Raw genomic sequence first — 25,782 nt, forward strand, 5'->3', positions numbered from 1 at the left:
TGTTTTATGAGCCTACTGCTAGCTAGGTATAACCGTAGTTCTAGTATCAAATTACTTTTATTCCAAAACTAGAACAGTTAAAATATAGATTATTTTGTAAACGTCATCTATAGAAATGGGTAACAACTATACTCTAATTACATTTATGTTATTAAACATATAAATTGTATACATTATACACAATTCTGATGAGAGAGGCCCTTTAATCTGGAGGAAAAATAAACTATTTCTTCTTATCTGTATGATTAGGGCCACTTGACTTTCTTTTCAAACATTTACACAAAAAACATCACAGTAAGAAGAAAATTCAAAACATTTTATAATAACATAAAGCTCATTACTGAAGCTAAAAAATAAATCCCAAATGTACATGTAATAAAAAAAAATGCCTTCTGTCGATAACACCCTTTCTTTTAAATATACAGTAACACAAACATATGTAAGAAAGAGTTCATCCGCACGCTCAAATCATTTCACCTCCATCTTTTCTGGGTGTGCAGGGAATGATATCACCAGTTCTTTAGGAAAGGAGAAAATTATAAGATCAGTTCCGCAATGACAGGTTTGGCACCGAAACGCGTGGGTGTTCTGCAAGAACAGGTTTGGCACCGAAACGCGCGGGTCCCTTATTACACAAGATTCTTCAAGAATCAGGTTTGTGGAATCAAGCTGACTGTAAATAAGGAGTTTCCTGTAGTACTTGGTGTTTAAAGGTTTGAAGACCTTATGGAAGGTATTCTTCTTTGATAGTCAGTGCTGTCGGCGATACCAAATTACTGTTGCTGCTACTGCTGCTGCAAATGGCTCCCATCCCAGAGGTGCTGCCAATGGTGGGGGGTGTCGGTGTTGTGGTGCTGGCCTGCTGACTCTGCTGCTGCATTTTCTTCTTGTTTACTTTCCTTTCTTTTGCCCTCCTATTTTGGAACCAGATTTTTACCTATAGAAACAAAGACATTTAGAATATAACAAGTCTGCGATAGAAGGTGTACACATATTAAGAAGACCAAGACCTAAAATGCAAGCAAGTTATATCATTATTATAGCACGTTTATACGTATGAATTCAGTTACATATAGTATGCATTGGACCACACGATCTACCAGCACCAGTTTGGCAAGAACATCACAACACTATGCTATACTACTGGACTCTCTCATCAAACTTGCCTTCCCTTAATGTTAGGGACGCCAGTATAGAGGAGCCTTGACGATGGCCTGGTGCTTATTCATATATTTGCAAATGTATGTAACTAATACCTCTGAATCTCTATTATCATGTAGGATTTAAGTATTTTTTGTTGACATTGCTGCAGTGTTCAGTGTAAACCCCGCCCTTTACAAGCACCTGTGCTATGTCATTAAGCTGATATGAGCGACCACCATACTTTTTGTTTACATCTTTGTATGAGTTGGCTGTAGGGAAATACTATTTATTGCTGTAAACAACCAACGTCCCAACCACCTCATCACTTGTACCCATTTTTGAAGAATAAGTGCAATAGGGGCTAATTGCATGTCTCAGCAGAACTGTGGGTGTGGGCTTGGAGAGTGATATTTATTATTACCTTCAGAACTGTGGGGTAGATGTACTAAGCCAGATAAATTGGAGAGATATATGGTACCAAACCGGAACCGGAGAAATTTGGAACCGCGAAAAAAAAACGGGAATTTTGGGGAAATAATCCTAGAACCCCCCTAAAGATGTCAAGACATGGGGGATCACTATGGGTACCCCTGTTTTTGCCTGTAGAAGAAAGTCGGGTTTTTAAATAGCCGCGGCAGGTGCATAATGCGACTTTGAAGAAGGTGATGCAGAAGAGCATTTAGAAGTTTATTTTGGGAAAAATAACTATCCCCATCAAATTTGGGGTACATGAAAATGGGTGCAAGCATATTTTTAAATCCCTTAAATGATTTAAAAAAATTCTTCAAAAATGCACCTGCCGCTACTCCCGCAATGAAGAAAACACCTGCCGCATATAAGGGAACCCCTCTTGACTCAATTCCTCAAATTTACAAGTGTGTTACCTATATATTTTTTTTTAACCCCAAAATTTTAATTAATTTTTTGGGGTGCGCCCCGATTTTTTTTTTAAAACTTTTTTTTAACACAGAACATTTTTTGGGACCAATCCCATGGGTGCAGGCTATTTTTTTTAAACCTGCACCCCTAAACCCCAATTCTGCACTTTTTTTTTGCCAGCAAGTGGCTGGTGAAAATTTATCCCCATTTTTTAACATAGACTTTTCGCACAGGCGAAAAGTCAATGTAATTGAATACGGGGATATTGGAAATTATCGCCGATTACAGACTTTTCGCTCCAAATTGAATATGGCCCCAGGGGGACATTTATCAAAACTTGGAGGGAGATGAAATGGAGAGAGAGGAAGCACCAACCAATCAGCTCCTAACTATCCCTTTACAGCCTGTATTTAAAAATGGCAGTAAGGAGCTGACTGGTTGGGGATGCAGTTTATAGACCGGCGGGCTATATGCCGCTGGTCTATATCCCGACACGAGAAGCCCGACGGGGACTTCAGATAGGCGTCAAAATACCGATGCCTATCTGAATCCCGACGCCGGAACGCCAAAGGATGACTGCCAGAATTAGGTAAGTCCAGGGCGTCCTTAGTGTTAGCCGCGAGGGAGGGGAGGGTTAGGGTTAGGGAGTGTAGCGGGGTCAGGTTTAGGTTTTGGGGAGGGAAGGTTAGGGTTAGGCACCCCTAGGGTGGAGGGTTAGGGTTAGGCACCCCCGGGGGGTAGGTCACATTACAGGCTGTGTTTGAAACATAACAGTTAGGAGCTGATTGGTTGGTACTTTATCTCCGTCCACTTTATCTCTATCCAAGGCTTAGTAAATTGTAAACTGGCAGTTAGGAGCTGATTGGTTGGTACTTCATCTCTCTCTCTCTAAGGCTTAGTAAATCTCCCCCTGAGTCACTTACATTCCATTACATAACATGCCTATAGGGCTTAGAACACTGCATGAATAAGTGAGGCTGGGCATCCACTGAAATGACGTCCTATGGCTGTAACATTGCCCATCAGTGCTTCAGAGGGACTGTGTTACCTGTCGTTCTGTGAGTGACAATGTGGCTGCTAGCTCTGCTTTCCTGCGTATTGTAATGTAGCGGCTGTAGTGGAATTCCTTCTCCAACTCAAGGCGCTGATGATCCGTGTACACGACGCGATACTTGTCTTTTGTTCTGGTTTTACCTAGCGGACAAAAAAAAGAGACAGACGTGTTTGTCATTGAGATGTTTTACTTATTGCGTGGTTGGTATATTGTCATTTTAGTACACAGGTTATACTGTGCAATGTACCCACAACATAAATGGAATATTAGAACAATTTACTATAGATTCAGTGACTATGTAGGGGTATATACGTTTCAAGCCTTGAAGAGAGAAAAAGTAGTGAGAAATAAAGTACCAACTAATCAGCTCCTAACTGTCATTTTTCAAACACAGTCCGTAACATGACAGTTAAGAGCTGGTTGGTTGTTACTTTATCTCGCCCACAGTGACTACCACTGATAATTCTTTTACGAGATGTTAAAAAAACAAAAAAACCACAACAATAATGGTGGGATGCTCCATTCTAAAGCCTCTGCATAGTTATTTATACATCCTTTGTGTATTATAGACAACATTGCCTCTTTAGTTGTCTCCCCACTCATTTAGCATTTTAGTGGTGGTCCCTCTCTCTTCATATGACCGTCAACATTCCCGACACTAACTCAGCGGCCTGCATTTGACAAAACATAGAAACATAGAATTTGACGGCAGATAAGAACCACTTGGCCCATCTAGTCTGCCCCTTTTCATGTATCCTTTAGGCAACTTCAACCCTATTTACTCCTTACGTCTCTCATGGATATTCTTATGCCTATCCCAACCGACTTTAAATTGTTCCACTGTTTTAGCTCCAACCACCTCTGATGTGAGGCTATTCCACTTATCCACTACCATTTCTGTGAAGTAATTTTTCCTCAAATTTCCTCTGAGCCTACCTCCCTCCAGTCTCAGTGCATGTCCTCGTGTTCTTGTACATCTCTTCCTTTGAAGAATGCTTCCCTCCTGTCCCTTGTTAAAACCCTTCATGTATTTGAAAGTTTCTATCATGTCCCCCATTTCCCTTCTCTGTTCCAAACTATACATATTAAGATCTTTTAGTCCTTCTAGGTAAGTTCTGTGATGTAGGCCATGCACCATTATAGTTGCCCTTCTTTGTACCGTCTCTAATGTGTCTATATCCTTCTGGATATATGGCCTCCAAAACTGAACACAGTATTCTAGATGAGGCCCTACCAGGGACCTATACAGTGGCATTATCACTTCTTTTTTCCTGCTACTGATTCCTCTCCCTATACAACTAAGTATCTGACTTGCCTTCCTCATTGCATTGCATTGCTTGCCTGCCTTCAAGATTTCTGAAATGGTGACTCCTAAATCCCTTTCCTCCTCTGTATTTTCCTCCTCTGTATTCTCCAAAAGAGAAGGGTCGGCTATCAAACATTGATGGCTAGCAAATATTGATGTCTCCTCCCAATGGTTGATGGTATTACCATCGAAGCGGAAGTCCGATGGTAAAAAAAATTCCATTGCTTTTCTGTATTGCGCATGTGCGGCCAAGGTTCAGTTGGTTTGTGCATGTCCAGACTTGAACCATCGATGGTTAAACCATCAATTGTTTCCCCCTCTGAAGTTAATAAACCATCGACCAATAATGGTTTACCTGTCCAAGGGTAACTCTATATTCAGCATAGTAGGCAGGAGGGGGCGGTGGATTTAAATATCTTGCAGACATCCAATCAGCACCTCATTCACTCCATGGGGTGAATTTACTAAAAGTCGATTTCAAATCTATGTAAATCATTGTTGTATTTCTGGGACTAAATTAATTACTAAAAGACAATTTTGATTTGTTTTTTTTATTTAAGTTTTAATATACAGTATGTGTCATTTAGTCCCCAAATCACAACAACGATTTAGATCGATTTGAAATTTATTAAAATTGATTGAATTTGACCTTTAGTAAATATACCCCCGTGCCACAAATCCAAGAATCTGGAGTTTAGGCCACCAGCGCTATCAGCCTCTGGAAGTCATTTAACTATGGGCTATGGGCTAGGTGCTACAGTACATGGTGGGTAGTAGGTGAGGTTAACTATAGAGACGAGTTTACATGAGGAAAATGACACGGTATGTTGCCTAATTCTGCATTAGAAGACTCAGCACACGCTTTTCCGTTTTCTGAGATAAACCATTATATAAAGTATGTTTGACTTTCTGCCAACTAAGCAAATAACTGCTGAGTTATAGCTATATAGGCAAACATCACTGAATGATGGCCAATATAACATTTACAGGTATATTATAGGATAAACTTTATTTAAGTTTGACAACCAGGGATTAGGTTTCATTACATACTCCTTTCATGGTATTCTGTTTGATTTAATTTCATAGTATGGATACTGTATTGCTAGTCAGGCAGAGATAAATTGTTTCATTGTGGTTTTAATTGTCCACCTGCCTGCCCTGTTTTTGGCCCGTTGTAACTCTGCAAAGACTTTCTTAAAGCCTAGTAAACACACTGCAATGCTGATACTCCAAAATAATAATAATAACAACGTAATCATATGTCCCCATGGACTGCAGTGCTTAAAAAAGCGGGTTTACTGAAGGTCCGAAATCTTATAGACCGAAGAGTGTCATCCCTGCTGCTATATGGATATATATAATTATATATATATATATATATATATGGATCGGTATGGAATACCGTCGGCTATGAAGATCCCGACATTTAACTATTTTTTTAACATAACCCCCCCCAACCCTCCCTTAGGGGTGCCTAACCCTAACCTCACCCCCAAGTGCCTAAACCTAACCCCCCCTTTCCCGCAGCCTAAACCTAAGTCTCCCGGGGGGGGTGCCTAACCCTAACCCCCCCTTTCCCTAGCCTAACTCTCCCGGGGGGATGTCTAACCCTAAGTCCCCCCCCAGGAGCGCCTAACCTAACCCTTCCCCCCCCCGCGGCTGTCTGCGTACGCTGCCCGGCTTCCATTCGATTGGTATGCCGGGCGTCGGGCTACCGGTGTAAGTAAACTGACTGGTGTCGGGATTTTGACGCCTGTCATTAGACCCCTGCCGGGATTAGACAGTCGGGATGCCGACGGTCGGCATTTGGACCGTTGGCATCCCGACTGCCACCTATATATATATAAATATACTGTATATATATATAAAACTGATGTAATGCAAAACGAGAGACTGCAATGCATGTTTTGCATTATCTCCTGTAGCATGGATTACATCTCTAAATGCAAATTTTCAGCCCACAAAATTAAAGCTCATTTTTATGTCAGACAGCCATTAGGTGTACATAAGCAGTTGCACAGGGCACCAATGGTTATGGGGTGCCTAAAATACTGAATGAGTGTCATAATGTCACCCATCCATCCATCCATTCATTCATTGATTTTAAAGCTCCTGCTGTAACCCTGCAGGGAGCGCCTCTTTCTAACATGCAGGAGAAGCAGCCAATATTGTAGCTTCTTACATAGTAAGCTATCGGCTGCCGCTTCTCCATGTCTGTGATTGGCTGGAAGTGTGGTGCCTTCCACTCCCAACTCCCACCTGCCAAAGTAAAAAGCAGACGACGGAGACCCCAATTCGGATTGGGAGTTGGATGCATAAATGTGTCTATTTCATGCTCAGCAAGGAATGCCCTCCAATCTGGCCAACCCCTTCCACAAAAAACACCATCTTGGCCTACAGGTCTATCAGTAAAACTGAATTAGAAGTATGACACCTCGGAGTGGAATTTGCGCTGCGGTTTTTCATTTTTGCAGTTGGTAAATGAATATTACTGGGCCTGATACAAAGTTGCACGCAGACAGCAAAACTCATATGCTAATTCCGTGGCCGATTTTCTTAGTACTGAGACGCCCCCTTGCAGCATCTTGCGGTGGTGCATCTCCGTCTCGGTGCATCTTTAGGCGCACCATCAGTGCACTATCGAAACGAGCGGCTGTGTGTCTTTGGACATAGCCATTTACAGTGACATGCCCGCAAACCCCCCCTACTGCTTAGTCACCCCAGGAACATGGCCCTCATCTGCTTGCTTATATCCTAGGAACGCCCACTGAAATCCACAGACCCAGCATCAAAATTTGTTCTGCGTCTCCTGACGGTAACAATAGGGACTCAGGCGCTGTGTGATTTTGCGTGCGCAGAAGAAAAACCATTGGCCTTTTGAGTACGACGCTGAATCAGGCCCTCTCTTTATAGCAGCAACCTGTAGTCATGGGGCCACAGACAGAACGTTGGCCAAGTATGAGAAAATATCGTAACTTGAACTCAAATATCTTCAGGTCAGAAAGTTTTATAGTTATACTTATCTGTTAGTTACTGTTATTTGTGTCTATTTTATAGGTGTAATGGTCCTTTACAAGCTTATCATATATGGCATAATATACTCCCTACTGTAAATTATATAGACACTGATTATATATAGAAAACATATTCATTTAGAGATCTGTACATGCTTGGATAACTCACCATGGTGAATTCGACCTTCATGACTTGGTATAGCTAAGGGCCTGATTCAGAGGCGCTCGCTATTTGTGAGCGCTTGCTCTGAATCAGGGCGGATTTTTATTTTTTTTAAATTGCCTTCAGGCCGCTCGCATAGCTGTGGGTGACCACCCACAGCTTTTGCGAGCGGCCTGGCGATGGTTACGATTATCGCGACCATCGGGCTTGGGACCAGACCCTTGTGGTAGGGTCTCGATTCCCGCAAGCCCGAGTGAACTTCCTGCTCTAATAGAGCAGGAAGTTCACTACTGACATCACGAATGATGTCAGTACGGCCGCCCACAAACGCCCGTTCGTCCAGCCACCCCCCCCCCCCGATCAACATCAACAGCCGCCCCGTTTTGTAGTGAGCCCCAGAGCAAGTGAAGTTCTCATTCGCTCCGGGGCTCGCTTACGCGCATTGCGCATGCCGCGCGTGCGCACTGGCCGACCATCGACCCGCTTGCGAGCGCTATGTGCTCGCGAGTGGGTCTGAATCAGGCCCTAAGTATGAAGTCTCTCTTTTGGGATGATATGATTGTTTCTTTGTAATCTATCTCTTATTGTAATATATATGGAAATTCCATTACGCTCATGTATTGTTCTGTATTTGCATTGCTGACACTTAAGCTAGGTACACACAGGAGCGACGGGCATTCGTTGCCGTTTCGTTTTACGAAACGGCGGCATATCGTCACGACATCTCTCCGGTGTGTACCTAGCTTAGCTGATAGAACACGATCCAAACCTTAACTTTATACTATACTTGAATGCTAGCGCAACATCCGTTATCAAAATGCAATTGTAGTTTGGTTTAAAGTTAGCCGTTTATTGGCTTATTTAGTTTATTGTCTAGTTGTTAGTATATATAATAGTATGCAATAATTATGCCATTGTATATTTATGTATTATACAATATGCAGCATTTCCATTTGGATTTGGATATTTTCTCGAAGCTTTCTATGTAGTTCCAGGCAAACCCATGAGCCCATATAATTGCTGACCCAAAGGTTTGTTTCAATTCACCTCAGGTCATTGGCCAACTATGATCTGACTCTAAGAGGTCCTTATAACTAGAGATGAGAGGTTCCATTCTACTGGGCTTTTTTCGCCAAATTAGTGCAAGTTTGGATTTATCTTATTGGCTATCCAAAACACGCGAGAACCAGATGGCCAATAAGATGCCGTTTTTCTGATAGGAACGTAACCGTGTAGAACCAATCATCTCTACTTATAACAGCTCTTTAATGTGAACAAACAATATTTAGTAAGATATATTGCAACCAAATTAGTGAACTAAATCCGGGTTTGGTACGGGATGCCCGGCGCTCGTGAACCTGGCGGTCAGAATCACGATGCTGGCATCCCGACAGGGTTAGGATACCAACACCTGTCGGTAAGTATCCTAACCCTCCCCCTCTTTTTACCCCTCCCTCACCGGTGCCTAAACCTAACCTCCCCCCTAGTGCCTAAATCTAACCTCCGCACCATAAACTTAACCTTCCTCCCTAAGGACCTCATTCAGAGCCGCTCGCAAAAAGCGAGCGCTTGCTTTGAATGAGGGCGGCCACTTTTTTTTTTTTTAAAGCCGGCCTCCTGGCCGCTCGCTAAGCTGTGGGTGACCACCCACAGCTTTTGCGAGCGGCCAGGTGATGGTCGCAACCATCGGGCTTGCGATGAGACCCTTGTGGTAGGGTCTCGTCTGCCGCAAGCTCCAGTGAGCTTCTGGCTCTAATAGAGCAGGAAGCTCAGTACTGACATCACTGGTGATGTCAGTAGGGCCGCCAACAAATGGCAGGCATTCCTTCAGGAACGCCTCCGTTTGTCCAGCCACCCCCCCCTCCCCGCCTACAAAAAGGGGCAAGCTGTCAATCAACATCGACAGCCGCCCCGTTTGTAGTGAGCCCTGGAGTGAGTGAATTTCTCACTTGCTCCGGGGTTCGCACACGCGCATTGCGCACGCCGCGTGTGCGCAATGCCCCACCATCGACCCACTTGTGAGCACATAGCGCTTGCGAGTGGGTCTGAATCAGGCCCTAAGTGCCTAGCCCCTAACCCTAATATTAACCCTCCACCTAACTCTACTTACCTTCAAGATGCCGGTGCCGGGATTCTAATAGGTGTTAGGATTCCGGCGCTGGTATTCTAAGCTCCGGCATCCCATGTGCCGGGATATTGACTGCATCCTTAAAATCCAGCCATTCTGCACTCAGGCAGTGGGGTCTGGGTCCATTCCAGCTTCACCGGAGCCTCTGGTTATGCTCAGGAAGGTGACCACAACGGATCTACTGACAATATTTATCAGGAAATGCAGATAGAATTTGGCTGCCCCCTCTGGGATTATATGGTCACTTCTGGGACTGGGCAGTCAGGTCGGTCAGTGTGGAGCCGCAGTGCGCAGCTAAGTATTACGGTGCGGGGGGGTGTGATGCCATGTTCGTGTCAACATGCCCTCATCCCTGCCATACAATGCCATGATTAATGGTATTGTAAAGTGGGTAGGCGTGGTCATGATACTTCAAATCAGCGCAAATGAAAGTAGGAGTGGCTCTAGGCTAATTGTCCTGCCAAATTCCAGTTTGTGTGATCGGCTAGTTTATCAATCTACATATTCCTAGTGCCTAAACCTAACCTCCGCACCATAAACCTAACCTTCCTCCCTAAGGACCTCATTCAGAGCCGCTCGCAAAAAGCGAGTGCTTGCTCTGAATGAGGGCGGACGCTTTTTTTTTTTAAAGCCGGCCTCCTGGGCAGCACAGATGGTCTAATGGTTAGCGTTACTGCCTCACAGCAATAAGGTCATGGGTTCAATTCTCACCATGGCCCTGTGTGGAGTTTGTATATTCTCCCTGTGCTTGCGTGGGTTTCCTCCGGGTACTCCGGTTTCCTCCCACATTACAGAAATATACTGGTAGGTTAATTGGCTCCGAACAAAATGTCCCCTAGCCGGATGCTCTGACAGAGCGCTCGCTCTGAATCAGGGCCGACCTTCTCTTTTTTTATAGCGGCCTCCTGGTCGCTCGCATAGCTGTGGGTGACCACCACCCACAGCTATAGCGAGCGGACAGGAAGATGGTCGCGATGGTCAAGACCATCACGACCATCGGGCTTGCGATGAGACCCTTGTGGTAGGGTCTTGTTGCCGCAAGCCCTGGAGTGCTTTTGGCTCTGTCAGAGCCGAAAGCACTCCCACTGACATCACTTGTGATGTCAGTGGGGCCGGCCCCAGACGATAGGCGTTCCCATGGGAACGCCTCTGTCTGGTCAGCCACACCCCCGGCACGCCCACCAAAGGGGGCGTGCTGTCACTCACCATCGACAGCACGCTCCCTTTGTAGCGAGACCCATAGCGACGACTTGCCCGTCGCTATCCGGGTCTCGTGCATGCGCACGACGGAGCCGGGTCCGTCGTGCGCATGTGCACTGGGCCAACATTGACCCACTTGCGAGCGCTCAGCGCTCGTGAGCGGGTCTGAATCAGGCCCATAGAGTGTAAGCTCCACTGGGGCAGGGACTGATGTGAACGGACAAATATTCTCTCTGTAAAGCGCTGCGGAATATGTGTGCGCTATATAAATAACTGGTAATAAATAAATAAATAAAATATTCCAGCTTTTCAGGGTCGTGCCGTCCTCTTCATAAGCATGTGTCAGCCTAGGATTTATGCAGGCATACTTAGTAAATATATTGCACAGCAGAGCTTTTAGGTCTAAAGTTGACACCGTATAACTCGTGAAATAATTTTGGAAATGAATAAAATAGGCGTCTGCGCACTTATATAGCGTATGGAAGCTGTTGCAAATCCCCTGTCCTCTTGTAACTTTAGATGAGTACCGACACTTTCAAGTCATTATATTTGGAACACAATCAATGAAGTGGTGGCATTGTACTGCAGTCTCCTTGCTTTAGGGAACTTGGATTGTCACAAGTCAGATGTGAAGTGGTTAATTGTCACCCTTTAAGATCAAAAGGGGTTGTTAAGTTTGCCTAGTGCTTATGTATTGATTTCCCCATTCCTTACCAGCCTCTACCGTCACTAATGTTAGGCTATCCCTTGTAGGCATGGAGCCTCGCTGTCTGCAGTGACATTTTAATTATTAGTACATTTGCAGAAATCAATATTATTAGATCTAGGGCTGACTTATAAACTTCCAACAGTCTCAGGATTCAAAAATTTGTCTCTGGAAAATGTTTTTTTTTTTTTTTTGTCCAAAATGTTTTTTTTAATCGTTTCTTTAAATAGCATTATTAATATATTACCGCGGGGGCCCGGAGCTATTTTATTCACCTTGCAGTTTAGTCCGACAATGACAACTTAAGTCGGAGTATGCTGGTTCTCGCGACTTAACTTGGGCATTTAGTTGCGTGAACCGGCATTCTCCGACTAAAGTGCCGGCCCCCGAGGCTGTTAGCGCCGCGCTGAGCCAGAAAACAGTCTTGCGGTCAGCAGATTAGTCGGATTTCTCCTCGCACCTTCAGGAGGGTGCAAGAAGAAATCTATTAGTTGGCTTAACAACGCGCTGAATTGAATAACTCCGGGAACTCCTTCCTGGCAGCGTTAACAGCGCATTGGATTGAATCGACTCCTTTATGTACAATACAATTACCTGTACATTCTGCTAATTCCCATGTTGAGCCATATCTGGGTGTAAAATAAAATATTGGTGACGCACAAATGAATGAAAGGAAAAACATTATATTGATTGATAGGCTAGTAAACCTAGACTTTGAATCTTTTTTTTTTTTTTAACTTAACTTTTCATCTGTTCTGCCCTAAGTAGAATGTCAATTTTTGCAGCATAATCGACCCAAAGATCTATATAATAGCCAGCATAGTAACCCCAGTGTCCAGCACAGAGGTAGGCCCAATATCAAGCATAGCAGCTTAAATGTATGGGTTCCCAGGATGCCACGGTACCCAGTTTGGGAACCACTGGGATAATGCATTCTTTCCGACTGTAAATCCTATTGATATTAGAGGTCACCGAGATTTTGGATCATAGAATAATACAAAGCTACTGTATAAGCCAAGTGCTTTTACATAGGTCACAGAAATACATTTGGAATGTCAACACCATGATGTCAACATGTTCTGAGTGTCGACATTCAGGATACCTACACATTTAGAATGTTGACGGATAATATGTCGGCACATAATTTCAACATGTTTAAAATGTCGACATTAACATTAAAAACATGCAATTAGGATTAGGGTTCGTCTATAATTAGGGTTAGGTTACTATTAGGGTTACAATGCAATTAGGGTTAGATAGGCTAAATTTGTACTGTCAACATTTTGCATATCGACATATCATATCCAACAACAGCTGCCTGCCCAAATGTCTAGTATAAGGTCCTTAACACTAATGCATGCATACTGGTCATTGAAAGCCACTCTGCTGACCTTTGGGTTACTATGTATACTGGCACTAGAGCCCCACGCTAAAGCTCCAATGTCCAGGATAGTATGTGCAGTGCCTACCCTACTACATAGCATAGCAGCACCCATGTGTTTGCAGTTACGTCTTGGAGTGTTACCTGTTGTAGTGTTACGGCAACAGTTCAGCTTTGGCTCTCGTCAAAGCAGAAATAGAAGCAATCGCTTGGGTAACAGTACACTGCTGATGTGTGTTTATACAGTGCATCCTAATTGGTAGATTGTGAGGTAGTAGCCAATCACAGAGCAGGTTCCTTCTGTCATTAGTGTCTTCAATCGTGGACATGCTTGTATGACACTACAATAGACAAGGTACATGCACAGCGATTGCTAAATGCTACATTCCTTGTAGTCCATTTCAAATGGGCGCCGTATATAGTGACACATACATTTATTATTACATAATAATAATGTATGCTGGGGGTAAGTTAAATATATATCAAAGGAAAAATTTTATGGAGCATATTTTTAAGGGATACATCTGATCCGGTGTATCCAAACCCATCACGTGTGTCGCTGTCTTTTAGGGACTGATTCAGCAAGGATCGTAATTGCAAAGCTGCACGCAGGCTATAGATATATGATGTATGCACGCAGGCTATAGATATATGATGTATACACGCAGGCTATAGATGTATGATATATGCACGCAGGCTATGGATATATGATGTATGCACGCAGGCTATAGATATATGATGTATGCACGCAGGCTATAGGTATATGATGTATGCACGCAGGCTATAGATATATAATATATGCACGTAGGCTATAGATATATGATGTATGCATGCAGGCTATAGATATATGATGTATACACGCAGGCTATAGATATATGATTTATGCACGCAGGTTATAGATACAGTATATGATGTATGCATGCAGGCTATAGATATATAATGTATGCACGCAGGCTATAGATATATGATGTATACACGCAGGCTATAGATATATGATATATGCACGCAGGCTATAGATATATGATGTATGCACGCAGGCTATAGGTATATGATGTATGCACGCAGGCTATAGATATATGATATATGCACGCAGGCTATAGATGTATGATGTATGCATGCAGGCTTTAGATATATTATGAATACATGCAGGCTATAGATATATGATGTATGCATGCAGGTTATAGATACAGTATATGATGTTTGCATGCAGGCTATAGATATATGATGTTTGCTCGCAGGCTATAGATATATGATATATGCACGCAGGCTATAGATATATGATGTATATATGCAGGCTATAGATATATGATGTATACACGCAGGCTATATAGATATATGATGTATGCATGCAGATTATAGATACAGTATATGATGTATGCATGCAGGCTATAGATATATGATGTATGCACGCAGGCTATAGATATATGATATATCCACGCAGGCAGCTTTACAATTGCGATCCTAGCAGAAATGGTAATGCAGCAGGAGGCATCATGCTCCCTGTGCATTACTTATCCGAGCTGTGTTGTCCAACGCAGCATCAGATAATCTGCATAACATCGGCCGCTAAGGTATCCCATGTGGTCACGCAGCCGGCCGCCGCAGTTGAGAGGAAGAGGCCAGGAAATCTCCGTCAACCGACGGAGATTCTGGCCTCTTCCCTCCCACCCAACGGCAGCAACACGCCTCTGTTTCAGGAAATGGAGGCCATCGCTGCCCCCTCCCCGCCCACAAACGGCAGCAGACTGTCAATCATTGACAGTCTGCGAGCGGAATCCTAGACCCGTTCTACACATGCGCAGAACGGGTCATGCGCTTGCGCAGATTCCCGAACATCGTGATTCTGAATTCAGCGTGCACTGCTGAATAAGGCCCTAAGTCATCTTTGGCCTGTTACAGTCCCCATCATCTCACTTTTACGCCATTTGATCACAAAATATTAATTTTTCTGGCTTTTTAAATACTCCAGAAATATATATAAAGCTCAGAAAATGAGAATAGATGGAAGTAATCGTATCTTTAATGTGCAGTCAGTCAAAGGGAAAAAAAAAAAAGAACTAAAAGGACATTGCCTTATATCAAAAATCCCAGAGACAAACCTTTAATGCTTGGTTCTGCCATTAGATATAAGGGACAGATGGTAACTATGATTTGGCTACTACTGTCATTGTTGTTACAGCAATATACTATAGAGTAACATATATAGAAAAGCTTGTAAAAAATAAATAATTTGGTGGTCAGTAACCACAAACCACATTTTTATTGCGCCCACAGCCTCATCAATTTAGCTCCGCACCCCATCGAGCTGCCCAGATGCAGAGACGCAGAAAGAATTTGGGCGCAAGAACTGTGAGTTTTTAAGTGGGCTTGCCTGAGAGATAACAGGGGGGTGGCTAGCCACAAGCAGGCTTGTCGCGGGCGAGTGTGACAGTGGCTGCATCTTCAGAAGCAGCAGCGGTGACACAGGACGCCTTGCGTAGACGAAGGCCGGGGCTAGTTTCCATGGTACGACCAATGGCGCATCTAAAAGCACACTGAGACAGATCAGCCCCGCTGCATGTGGGCATCTCAGTATGATCTGCGTCCACCTACGCTGAATAAGGCCCAAAGCGAGACAAACAGATTATTTGGGGGGAATACATGGATCATGTGAAATGAGGCCACGCCTCTGATATACCCAGACCACACCCAGATCCACCCATGTCATAACTGTTTCCACCTCAAAAGTCAGAAGTGTAAGGAGCAATGTATGCCTCAGTACGTACAGTAGGTAGCTTTGCAATAAAAAGGGGCTAAATAAAAAGTCGGTCCGAGTCCAAAAGAGGAACCACTGCCACTTAAAAAAAAAAAAGATGCAATCAAGGGGAATCACCTCAGAGGGAGTAGCTGCTTTTCATCCCCGTTTTCCTGTAATAGAATGGGACGGCACCTTTGAGTTATTTTTCACATCAGTATCCACGTAAGCCGCCTGTTTATTTATCAGCGTTAATGAGCCACTTCATTTTTAGTCCTCTGATGTATTATGATTTACAACTATCCATATGATAAGCAGGGGTATTAATTTCCTATCCCAGCTGCAGACAGCTGGCTAATCAGAGCAGACTTTTTTTTTGTTCCCGCCTATTATTGATTTCAACCATAAGCTGTCATGAGCAAAGCAATAATCAGTGGCATATTGACCCAATTGCTTATTATGCGGTGTGAGAACTCTGGGAAGTAGAGATGTATATCACACATCGGGTCATCATAGCAATGCAGGGCTCATTTACCAGCGTAAGTGCCATATATCACATCTGTTTCATTACTCACTAATAATAAATACTAGTTGGCTTATATTAACAACCTACTAATAGCGCACAAACACCAACACAATCACACACACAATTCCCATACATTGAAAGGTACCGATATCCGTTGAACAGTCCCACTTCGCTGCCCATTGAAACAAAAATTTGGGTTCTGTTCAGATTGGGGCGGGGTCTATGTTGCCCCAATTTGCTAGTTTCAAATATTGTGAGGTATGCCATAATTCTCTGAGTAAGCTGGTGTATTATGTTAGCAGCCATTTTAATGGATTTCAGAATGCTTGGGCTATATGGCGAGGGATGTTGTGAGTGTGGCGCTGCAGCACGTGCCCCGGAAAGGGGGTGTGGCCTTGCAGCCCGATCCCTCTCGTCCCATTTTTTTTAACGTTACTGGGAGGGGTGCAGGGGGTGCTGACTGCATTGTGTTGCAGTGCCGGCTCCCTCACAGTGTCAGGAGCCGGGTGCTGCACTTAATATTACAGTGCAGCACCCGGCTCCTGTCACTGTGGGGGAGTGTCAGTCTGCACCTTGGTGGGTGACACCCGGGTGCGGCCCGCACCCCCTTTGTGAAGCCACTGAGGGAGATTGTGAAAGCAGCACCTATGAGCACGTGGTAAAGTGGGCGTGTACTGCTATATCTGAGAGGCATGTCATAAAATTTCCTTACATCCAAATGTAAATGAACCTCAAAGCAGTCAGTAAGATCTACTTGTTGATGAAAACACACTAATACTTTTGTAGTAAATGCATGTAGTCATAGGGATCGTTGTGCCTTATAACCAAAGAAGGGAAATTATACTAATGATCCCATTTGAATGTATACATCCCTGGGTTTTTTCATATACCAGCTTCATAATGGGAGTAAGAGGTGGCGGGCTGGGCCGAGGGGCAGGCTGCCATGTGCCCCACGGGCCGCAGCGCCATGCTGGCCGGGGGCAATCTGTGTCACTGTGACACAGACTGCACCGCGCGTGTACCGCTGACCGGACAGAGTTCGGTCAGCGCTACACAGTGACAAACACACAGCCGCCGGCACCGGCAGCTGTGTGTTTGTTTCAGCAGCTGATGAGAGTCTGTCAGACTCTCATCGGCTGCTGCTGCTCCCACTGCGGGAGCCATCTTCCGGCTCCCGCAGTGGGTAATGGGAGAGACGTCATGACGTCTCTCCCATAATGCAAAGCGGCCCGGGAGGACGGACGGAGGAGCTGATAGCAGCGGCGGGAGCAGGAGCGGGGTTTCAGGTAAGTGTTTTTTTTTGTTTTTTTTTTAATTACGTGTCTCTCTACTGGGGGGAGGACTACTACTGAGGGAACTACAAGGGGGGATTACTAGTGGGGCCACTACAAGGGGGGGACTACTACTGGGGGCACTACAAGGGGGGAACTACTTCTGGGGGCACTACAAGCTACAAGGGGGGGACTACTACTGGGGGCACTGCATAGGGGATACCACTACTGGGGGCACTATTTAAGGGGCTTACTACTGGGGGCACAAGGGGTACTGCACAGGGGTAGACCACTACTGGGGGCACTGTATAAGGGGCACTGCATAGGAGGATCACTACTAGGGGCACTACTGGTGGCCTGCAAAAGGGGGTCCTCTCCTGGGGCACAGGGGGGCACTGCATATGGTCACCACTACAGGGGCTGCCCCATATCTTTATTTTTACTTTACATTAATTACATAATGAGCCACCTCCTCCCTGGAACACTTGAGGGGGGGCACCCTGGCTACACGCTACTCCTCTGCCAAGGCCACCTGCATGCATTTGCCCCCAGGCTAAAAGTTGCCAGCCAGCCCCTGGGAGTAAGGTGTAATCAGGGAGATTGCTACTATTTCAGGGAGTCTTCCTGACAATGAGGGAGAGATGGCAAGTATGTTATTTGGTTTGCTGTATAAAGGGGCCGGTCTGATACAGATGTGTCCACTCCTCATACATCTAGCCTCCTTGCGCGCTAAACAGCCCTTCTAGTCGTGCCATGTCGGTAGCGCCGAGTGTCTTTTCGTGCGACTTTTTACCCTCAAATGCGTCTTATTCGCACAGCACAAGCAGCTTCTGCTGATTAAAATGATATGCAGCCTATATTCTGTTAGCAACTGCGGCTGCATCTGCATGCGAAAGGCTACGTTACACTGTCAGCGGCTGTAACACTGTAACGTAGCGTTATGCATGCAGGTACACCCGCAGATGCACCCAGAACATAGGCTGCATATCATTTTACTCAGCAGAACCTGCTTGTGCTAAATGTTTGCATCGCTGTGCGAATAAGAAACATTTGTGTTGCGCGAAAAGATGCTCGGCACTACCGAGTCACACGGAGCTCCCGTGTTATGTTGCGCAGGGAGGATAGATTGTTGCGCAGGGAGGATAGATGTATGTGGACACATCTGTATATTATTGACCCCTGATAAGCATGGGTCTATCTATAATGGGTGCAGGGTGTGTAGTGCACACGGCCATCTGGGTCTAGGGGGGCCTACACCGCACACCCTGCACACATTCACAAAACTTAACTCTGCATTGGCACCTCGGAACCAACTGGGAAAATGGTGCGGGATCCATTTTCCTGGAGATCGGTGCATGCGCAGTACTGAAATCACCAATAAAATGGCGCCTGTTCAGTAAACTCTTTTACAATGCCATCTACTGGGGACTGCCGATGAGTGTAATTTCTTATCTCTGCATATCACATCAATTAGAATTTATTTTTCAGTCGCATGAATTAAAAAACTCTTGAAAGGACCCTGGCTTGCGTAAAGAAAGAAATACAGCGATCACTTATGAGTTGCATGCGCATGAACGACCATAAAGGTCATGAATGGCCATTGACCTACGGCTTTACAGGAGAGGGGTCTGATCTTTTAGACTATAGGCCATACTTACCTACTCTGCCGGGACTGCCGGGAGCCTCCCGAAAATCGGGTGCCGCTCCGGGCACCCCGCAGGACTAGGCAAGTCCCCCGGAATGGCCGCCGGCCAGTGTTGCCAACTCTGAAATGGAAAACAAGCAACCTATAAGAAAAAAACAAGCCCAACCCAATCCTAAAAAGCCCAATAAAAAAGCCTAATTTATGGGGGTGTCTCTTTGTCCTCACTCTCTACCTGCCTAACTTCCTTTATTCCTCCCTTCACTAACCTAAATATGTTAGTGTGTGCACAGCCTTATTATCTGCCTATATTGCTTTTCTCCCTCTACACCAGCCTCCATATTGTTACCTCCTCCCTCTTTTCATACCTCATTCCCTTGCCAGTCTTCAGCCAGGTGCATACTTGCTGATGTGTGCGCCCAGTGTTGCGAAACTCAATCACGCAATATATATCGGGTGGTCAATATATACTGCACGATGTGGTGACCAAACGTCTGAAATGTTGGGCACCGGCTCCATCCACTATGCCGGCATCGGCATCTGGGTCGTTCCATCAGCCCTACATGCAGACTGACGGAATGACCCCGAAGGGACGACCTGCAGGAGTGCGCAGGGTGACGCATAGCGGTTACACACTGGCCGATGTGGACGATATATCAGCCCAATCAGCAGGATCAGGCGACCTATCGTCTAGTGCGTACCCACCTTTCCTTTACCTGACTCTTACCTGACTCTTCTTCTCCCCATTCCTCTCACCCCTCTTCATTACCTCCTCCATTCCTGTCACCTGTCTAATTCCATTATCCCCTCTTTTTAGCAGCCTCAGTAATTTTAACTGACCCCCATGTACCTGCCTAATTTCTATCATCTAGTTTACCTCTCCTTCTTGCCTGTCCCCTCCAACTTCACCCTGTCCACTGGCTACTGCCCTCTATTCCCCAGACACAGCCTTCCCCCCTCCCTCAGTCACTACCAGTGCAAAACACACACACACATTTACTTACCTCTAGGGGTGCCTCGGCAATGCACACAAAAAAACAAGCCGAAAAACAAGCAACAAGCAATTTGCAAAAAAAATAAGCAACTTGCTAAAAAACAAGCCCAATTCCGCTTGTTATAAGCGGACTTGGCAACTATGCCGCCGGCCCTCCGCAACCCCCCCCCTGTGCGCCCACCGTAAAAGTGGGCGGTCTGGGGGTGCGACGACACGATTCGCACTGAATTGCATCATCGTAGCCCCGCCCCCTGCCTTATAATGCCGGTAATATCGGCATTATAAAGTGGGGGCTTGATGACACGATCTCGTCAGCAGGCCCCCGCTCCGCCTACCTGGACCGCCCCCACCCTCCCTGCTGGACCGACCTGGCAGCCCCCTGCAGAAATGTCAGTAAGTATGCTATTCGCTATACTACTATAGGCTATGGTGGAGAACACCATCTAAAGCCTGGCTTTTAGGCTATGTATGCATTTACCATTTTTTACAGTCTCCACAGAAGCCTATGGAGGCTGAATGTGCGAACGATACCTGAAGGACGGCTGCAGATATTATATAGCCCCGATAGTGCGCCAAACGGAGGATTGATAAAAAAATGAGATTAAACATTCGACCCAAAAGGTTTTACAGTAGCACCTAAAATCTCCCAAACCACATTCTCCCTGACTTTCACCAACCAGCCCCTGATATTCCCCTACTTCTTAAATTGTTTAGTGGAGCTCCTCAAGCTAAAGACAGGAAGCGACACTTAGTGATCTGGGCATATGAAAACATCACTGAATTATGGGGGGAACCTCCCAGGCTCTCAGAAAAGCCCTTACCCAGGGGCTGGTTTAGGGGTCAGGTTGCCCCTAAGAACAACAGTAATTGCCGTCTCACAATTTTATTATTTTGATTGTTTGGTTCTAACCACTTATTTATTGAGTGGTAGTTTAATATAATTAATATAATACTACTACTAATACTATTACAACTACTACTACTACTACTACTACTACTAATAATAATAATAATAAAACAAGTCATGAGCTATGACATTTTATTTTTAATTATATATGCATAGTTACTAATTAGGACAGCTTGCAGAGGCAGTCTGCACATGTCCTGCCTGTCCACACCCCACTGAAGATGGCATATGGTACAGTAGAGTGGAAATATTTTGTGCCCCACCCACAAACACTCAGTGGGCAGGGTTGTAATCATACCTCCCAACACCTCAGGTAGCGGCAGCTGACCAGGGGGCATGGCTATGACGCTCTGGGCGGAGTGGCCACGCACTTGGTGGGCCCAGAGTGCAACACCTCCAGGATGAATATCCTATTCTTGGGACAATCCTCAAAAATCGTGAGAGTCCTGCCGAAAGCAAGACGGATGGAGAGTGTGCGGAAAGTGATATTAGGGTCATTTTACGACTTACCTCGCCTTCGCCCACTTGGTGCCATGAATGGCATATGAGGAGTAGACAAGTATGGGCAGGGCCAGAGCTAGGCTTCTCTGCGCCCAGTGCCGTCACATGCTGCACTGCCGCGCCCCTTCCCTCCCCGTGAGCATTTACCCAATAACGCCACGGGGATGGTGGGGGCCGGGGGCTTCCTTCAGAGCCGGCCGGGCGATGATGAGTTCAGGCAGGGCTGTGCCCTTTAGGCTATGGCGCTACGGGCGACAACCCTGCTAGCCGGTGCCTAGAATCGCCACTGAGTATGGGGTAACGGCTTTCCGGGGAAGAGACTCCATACATGCATGTGGCAGGTTTAGGTTTCCGCGGTCATTTAAAAGTGTATGACAGAAGTATTGTGTTTATAAGAAAAAATATGTTCCGCAGTATTTTATGCTATGTGAATGTTATCGTAGAACTTCAATATGGGATATTTTGTAATTTACTTATATTGATCTTTTAAGCAACTGTATTGTTTACACGGGTTTTACCCCAACAGAGGTCACTCCATTGGCCAGACCCGAATATTTGCTGGTTATTTATATATTTTTGTAAGTAGATCGAATCAAAGACATTCATTGCATGTGATCAGGGTGGACTCAGTATGATTTACCGCCGGCCGCATGGTAAGTACTGACTAACCTATTCTGCCCCCTAACCCTCCCTTAGGGGTGCCTAACCCTAACCTCCCCCCCAAGTGCCTGACCCTAATCCCCCCTCTAAGTGCCTAAACCTAACCCTCCCTTCCCCGCTGCCTAAACCTAAGTCTCCCGGGGGGGTGCCTAACCCTAACCTCCCCCCCGGGGGTGCCTAACCCTAACCCTCCCTTCCCTAGCCTAAACCTAACCTCCCGGGGGGTGCCTAGCCCTAAGTCCCCCCGGGAACCCTAAACCTAAACCCCCCCCGCCCCGCGATTGTCCGCGCTCGACGCCCGGCTTACCTTCAATCGGTAAGCCAGGTGTCGGGCTCCCGGCGTAGGGAAAATGACAGGCGTCGGGATTTCGATGCCTGTCATTTAACCCTTGCCAGGATTAGACAGTCGGGAAGCCGACGGTCGGGATTCCGTCCATCGGCTTCCCCACTGTTTCCCGTTTTTAAGCACTTTTAAGGGACTATAGGTAGCCACACCTAGCTTGAACCTGGCGCCTGTGTACACACGCAGGGGGTCAAATTGGAAAATTCACTGTCCAGCCCGAGGTGCTTGACCCCTTCTATATTCTACCTGGGCTTCCCTATCAAAAGGTCTTTAGAGGAGATCTTCTGACCATACGTAGTTCTAACCCGCACAAGTGTGATTTTGATTTTGCCATTCGGACTCATTCTCTGTCGTTATTTGAATGTGCGTCGCCAGTTTAACTTGAAAGACCCATGTTATTAATCATCTGGACTCATTCGTTTTTGGCATGTATTGACCACTTTTGTGTCAGTAAAAAAGAGAAGTTGAGGGTGTTATACATGGGCACATACGCATGTACTGACCAATTCTGCATTACCCAATGTGCGCTTTTTTACAAACGTTATAAGCAAAAGCAGACGGTAAAGTTATATTAACTAACTGGTTAGTCCTGGACACTTGGGCGTAAGTTTATTAAAGTGAGAGTTTTTAGAAGTGGAGATGTAGCCTATAGCAACCAATCAGACTCTAGCTATTATCTTCTAGAAGGTGCTAATTGAATGTTAAGTAGAATCTGATTGGTTGCTATGGGCAACATATCCACTTCTAAAAACTCTCACTTTAGTAAATATACCCCTTGCTGTGATATCGGGCGATTTTCACAATTTTGGAGCACGTCTCCCAATGAAAAACCCTGGTTCCCATTTGTAATCTAAAATCTCATAGTAGTCAATGGGATAATTATCAGGCATTTTGACCGATAATAGCCTGTGCATTTGGGCATCTAGGCCCCAGTTTGGTTGGAAATGATTATGGCAAAATAAAATAATAAACAAATGCGTAAAAATAAATATCTACCTGACTTTATGCAATGTTGTCCGAACAAATGTTTTTAATACATAAACATGGTTTACCTGTGATTCACATCACTGTAGCCCCTTCCCCTCCCTGTGCAATACCCACTGTCTTAGCATCATAAAGCCCCCGGACCACCCACATCAATGGGGATGTGGACAGGACCTGGGAGGATAAAATACTCTCCTGGGAGGCAGGAAAACTCCCCAAAATTCTGGAGTCTTCTGGAAATTCCGGTACAGTGGGCAGTAATGGATTTATGATGCCTTTATAGAAGCTAGGACAATAATTATATTACTTAGCATACATTTCAATATTTACATAACAAACTACTAAAAGAAAATTACAAAATAAGGGGGTTTATGTACCAAGCAGTGTGAAGTGTGGAGGAGTTGACAGTGGAGAAGTTGCCCATAGCAACCAATCAGCTTTGAAATAGCATTTATCAAGTACAGTCTATAAAATAATAGGTAGGAGCTGACTGGTTGCTATGGGCAACTTCTTCACTGGTCAACTTCTCCACGCTTTTCAAACCGCACAGTCTACTTTACACCATTTAGGGGTTGAAGTATCCAGCAGTGAAAAGAGTGGAGAAGTGGACCAGTGGAGACGTTGCCCATAGTAACCAATCAGCTTTGAGATAGCATTTATCAAGTACATTCTCCAAAAACATACTTGCCTACTGCTGAAAACATCAGGGGGTGGTACCGGACTGTAGACGTCATTAGGCCCCGCCCCATCACAGAAAAAGGCCACGATTCGCGGGTCCGCAAGCAGGGGGAAGGGCTCAATGATGCTAGTTGCACCGGTTTAGCCCCGCCCCTCCCTACTGGCCCGTGAATTCCCCATAAAATCTCCCCATTCTGTTCACTTCACTAGGAAGTGGGTGGGATGTAGGAGATCTGCCTACACTTGCGGTGGCTACCCGAAAAATCGGGAGCCTCCCGCAACTTCTGGGAGAGTAGGCAAGTAGGCTATAAAATGATAGGTACAAGTTGATTGGTTGCTATGGGCAACTTCTCCACTGGTACACATTTTCACTCTTTCCACCACTGCTTGATGCATCAATAGCACTGATGAAACCTATGCCTGCTTTGTAATAATAACCACATCTTCACTCCTATGTCGCTGATAACTTAAAGAACCACTATAATCCAAATGAAGTCACACCTGTCTGATAACTGATAAGTAATAGAATCACAATGGGTCAAATGTAATTACCCGCAATTTGCAAGAGCAGGCGCGAGAATCCAGCAAGATAGCCACTAGCTTTAAAGTGGCAATTAGTTTAAAGCCAAAAGTAACCTCGTTTTACCTTTATATTAATTGCTGCTTTAAGTCTAATGACTATCTCCCCGGTATTGTGCTGGCTCCCGCAAATCGTGGGCTATTACATTTGGCCCCATGTCGCAATACCAAACCAATCACCTTAAAGAGCACATTGCCCATAGGAAGTGGAAGCAGCCATTTTGTGGATATTAATACAGCGTATTAATAAATTTGCTTGAAATGCCTCAGTGATGTCACTGGTTCAGTTGGTAAATTTGCACGAATACGGGCTCTGCTGACAAAATGGCTGCTTTTACTGCATGTAGGCGACAAGTTCACTTTAACTAACATATAGGGTTTACCCTCCACATAACAAATATAGGAAACTACAGAACTCGCCTTCAAACAGACTAAGGGCAAGATGCATGACGCATCGCATTCGGGATGCGATGCATTCCGCCGGTCTTCACATGCATGCTGGCGTTGGTAACCCCGGGATGCATGACGATCCCCGCAAAGAACCGCTCTGTCGGTAAAAGCGGCCTTTTGCGATGGAGGGACTTCCGGTTGTATGACCCAGAAGCTCCTCCGGCGTCCTTCTGCACATGCGCAGAAGGACGCACGCGTCGCGGGGTTGCGGGGAGGCATCTGATTGGATCACTCTATCAGAACGCTGCAGAGATAAGCCCATAGGCTTCCATGGGTAACGCCAACGCCATCAGGAAGATGGCGTTACTCACCACATCCAAGAGCTTGGTGCATATGAAAAATGTGGTCAAGCCTGCATTTTGGGGTACAACGGGAGTAACTATTTGAAGGCCCCATAGCAAAAGTTTGTAAGGGCACCTATGTACCACCCATTTTTATTATATAACACATGTAGCTTTGACAAGGAAGATGGGCCCCATAGCAACTGCACCCCCTGCGCCCAAGGTAGTCACTCCCAAGCGTGGCACACCTGCATGTGA

At 45.3% G+C, this 25,782-nt stretch overlaps 1 protein-coding gene across 1 annotated transcript in view; it reads right to left on the minus strand.

Annotated features, from left to right (window-relative positions):
* Positions 1-724: 724 nt before the first annotated feature.
* Positions 725-25,782, minus strand: part of CDX1 (caudal type homeobox 1) — a 40,590-nt gene continuing 15,532 nt past the window's right edge. The window contains exons 3-4 of the mRNA XM_088478357.1: positions 3,071-3,216; positions 725-937 (exon numbers count right to left, since the gene is read on the minus strand). Coding sequence (XP_088334483.1) covers positions 725-937; positions 3,071-3,216 — 359 coding nt within the window. The remainder of the gene's footprint in view (positions 938-3,070; positions 3,217-25,782) is intronic.

The sequence above is a fragment of the Taudactylus pleione genome, unplaced genomic scaffold (assembly GCF_031769625.1).
Source record: "Taudactylus pleione unplaced genomic scaffold, aTauple2 ptg000212l, whole genome shotgun sequence".
NCBI classification, from domain to species: Eukaryota; Metazoa; Chordata; class Amphibia; order Anura; family Myobatrachidae; genus Taudactylus; species Taudactylus pleione.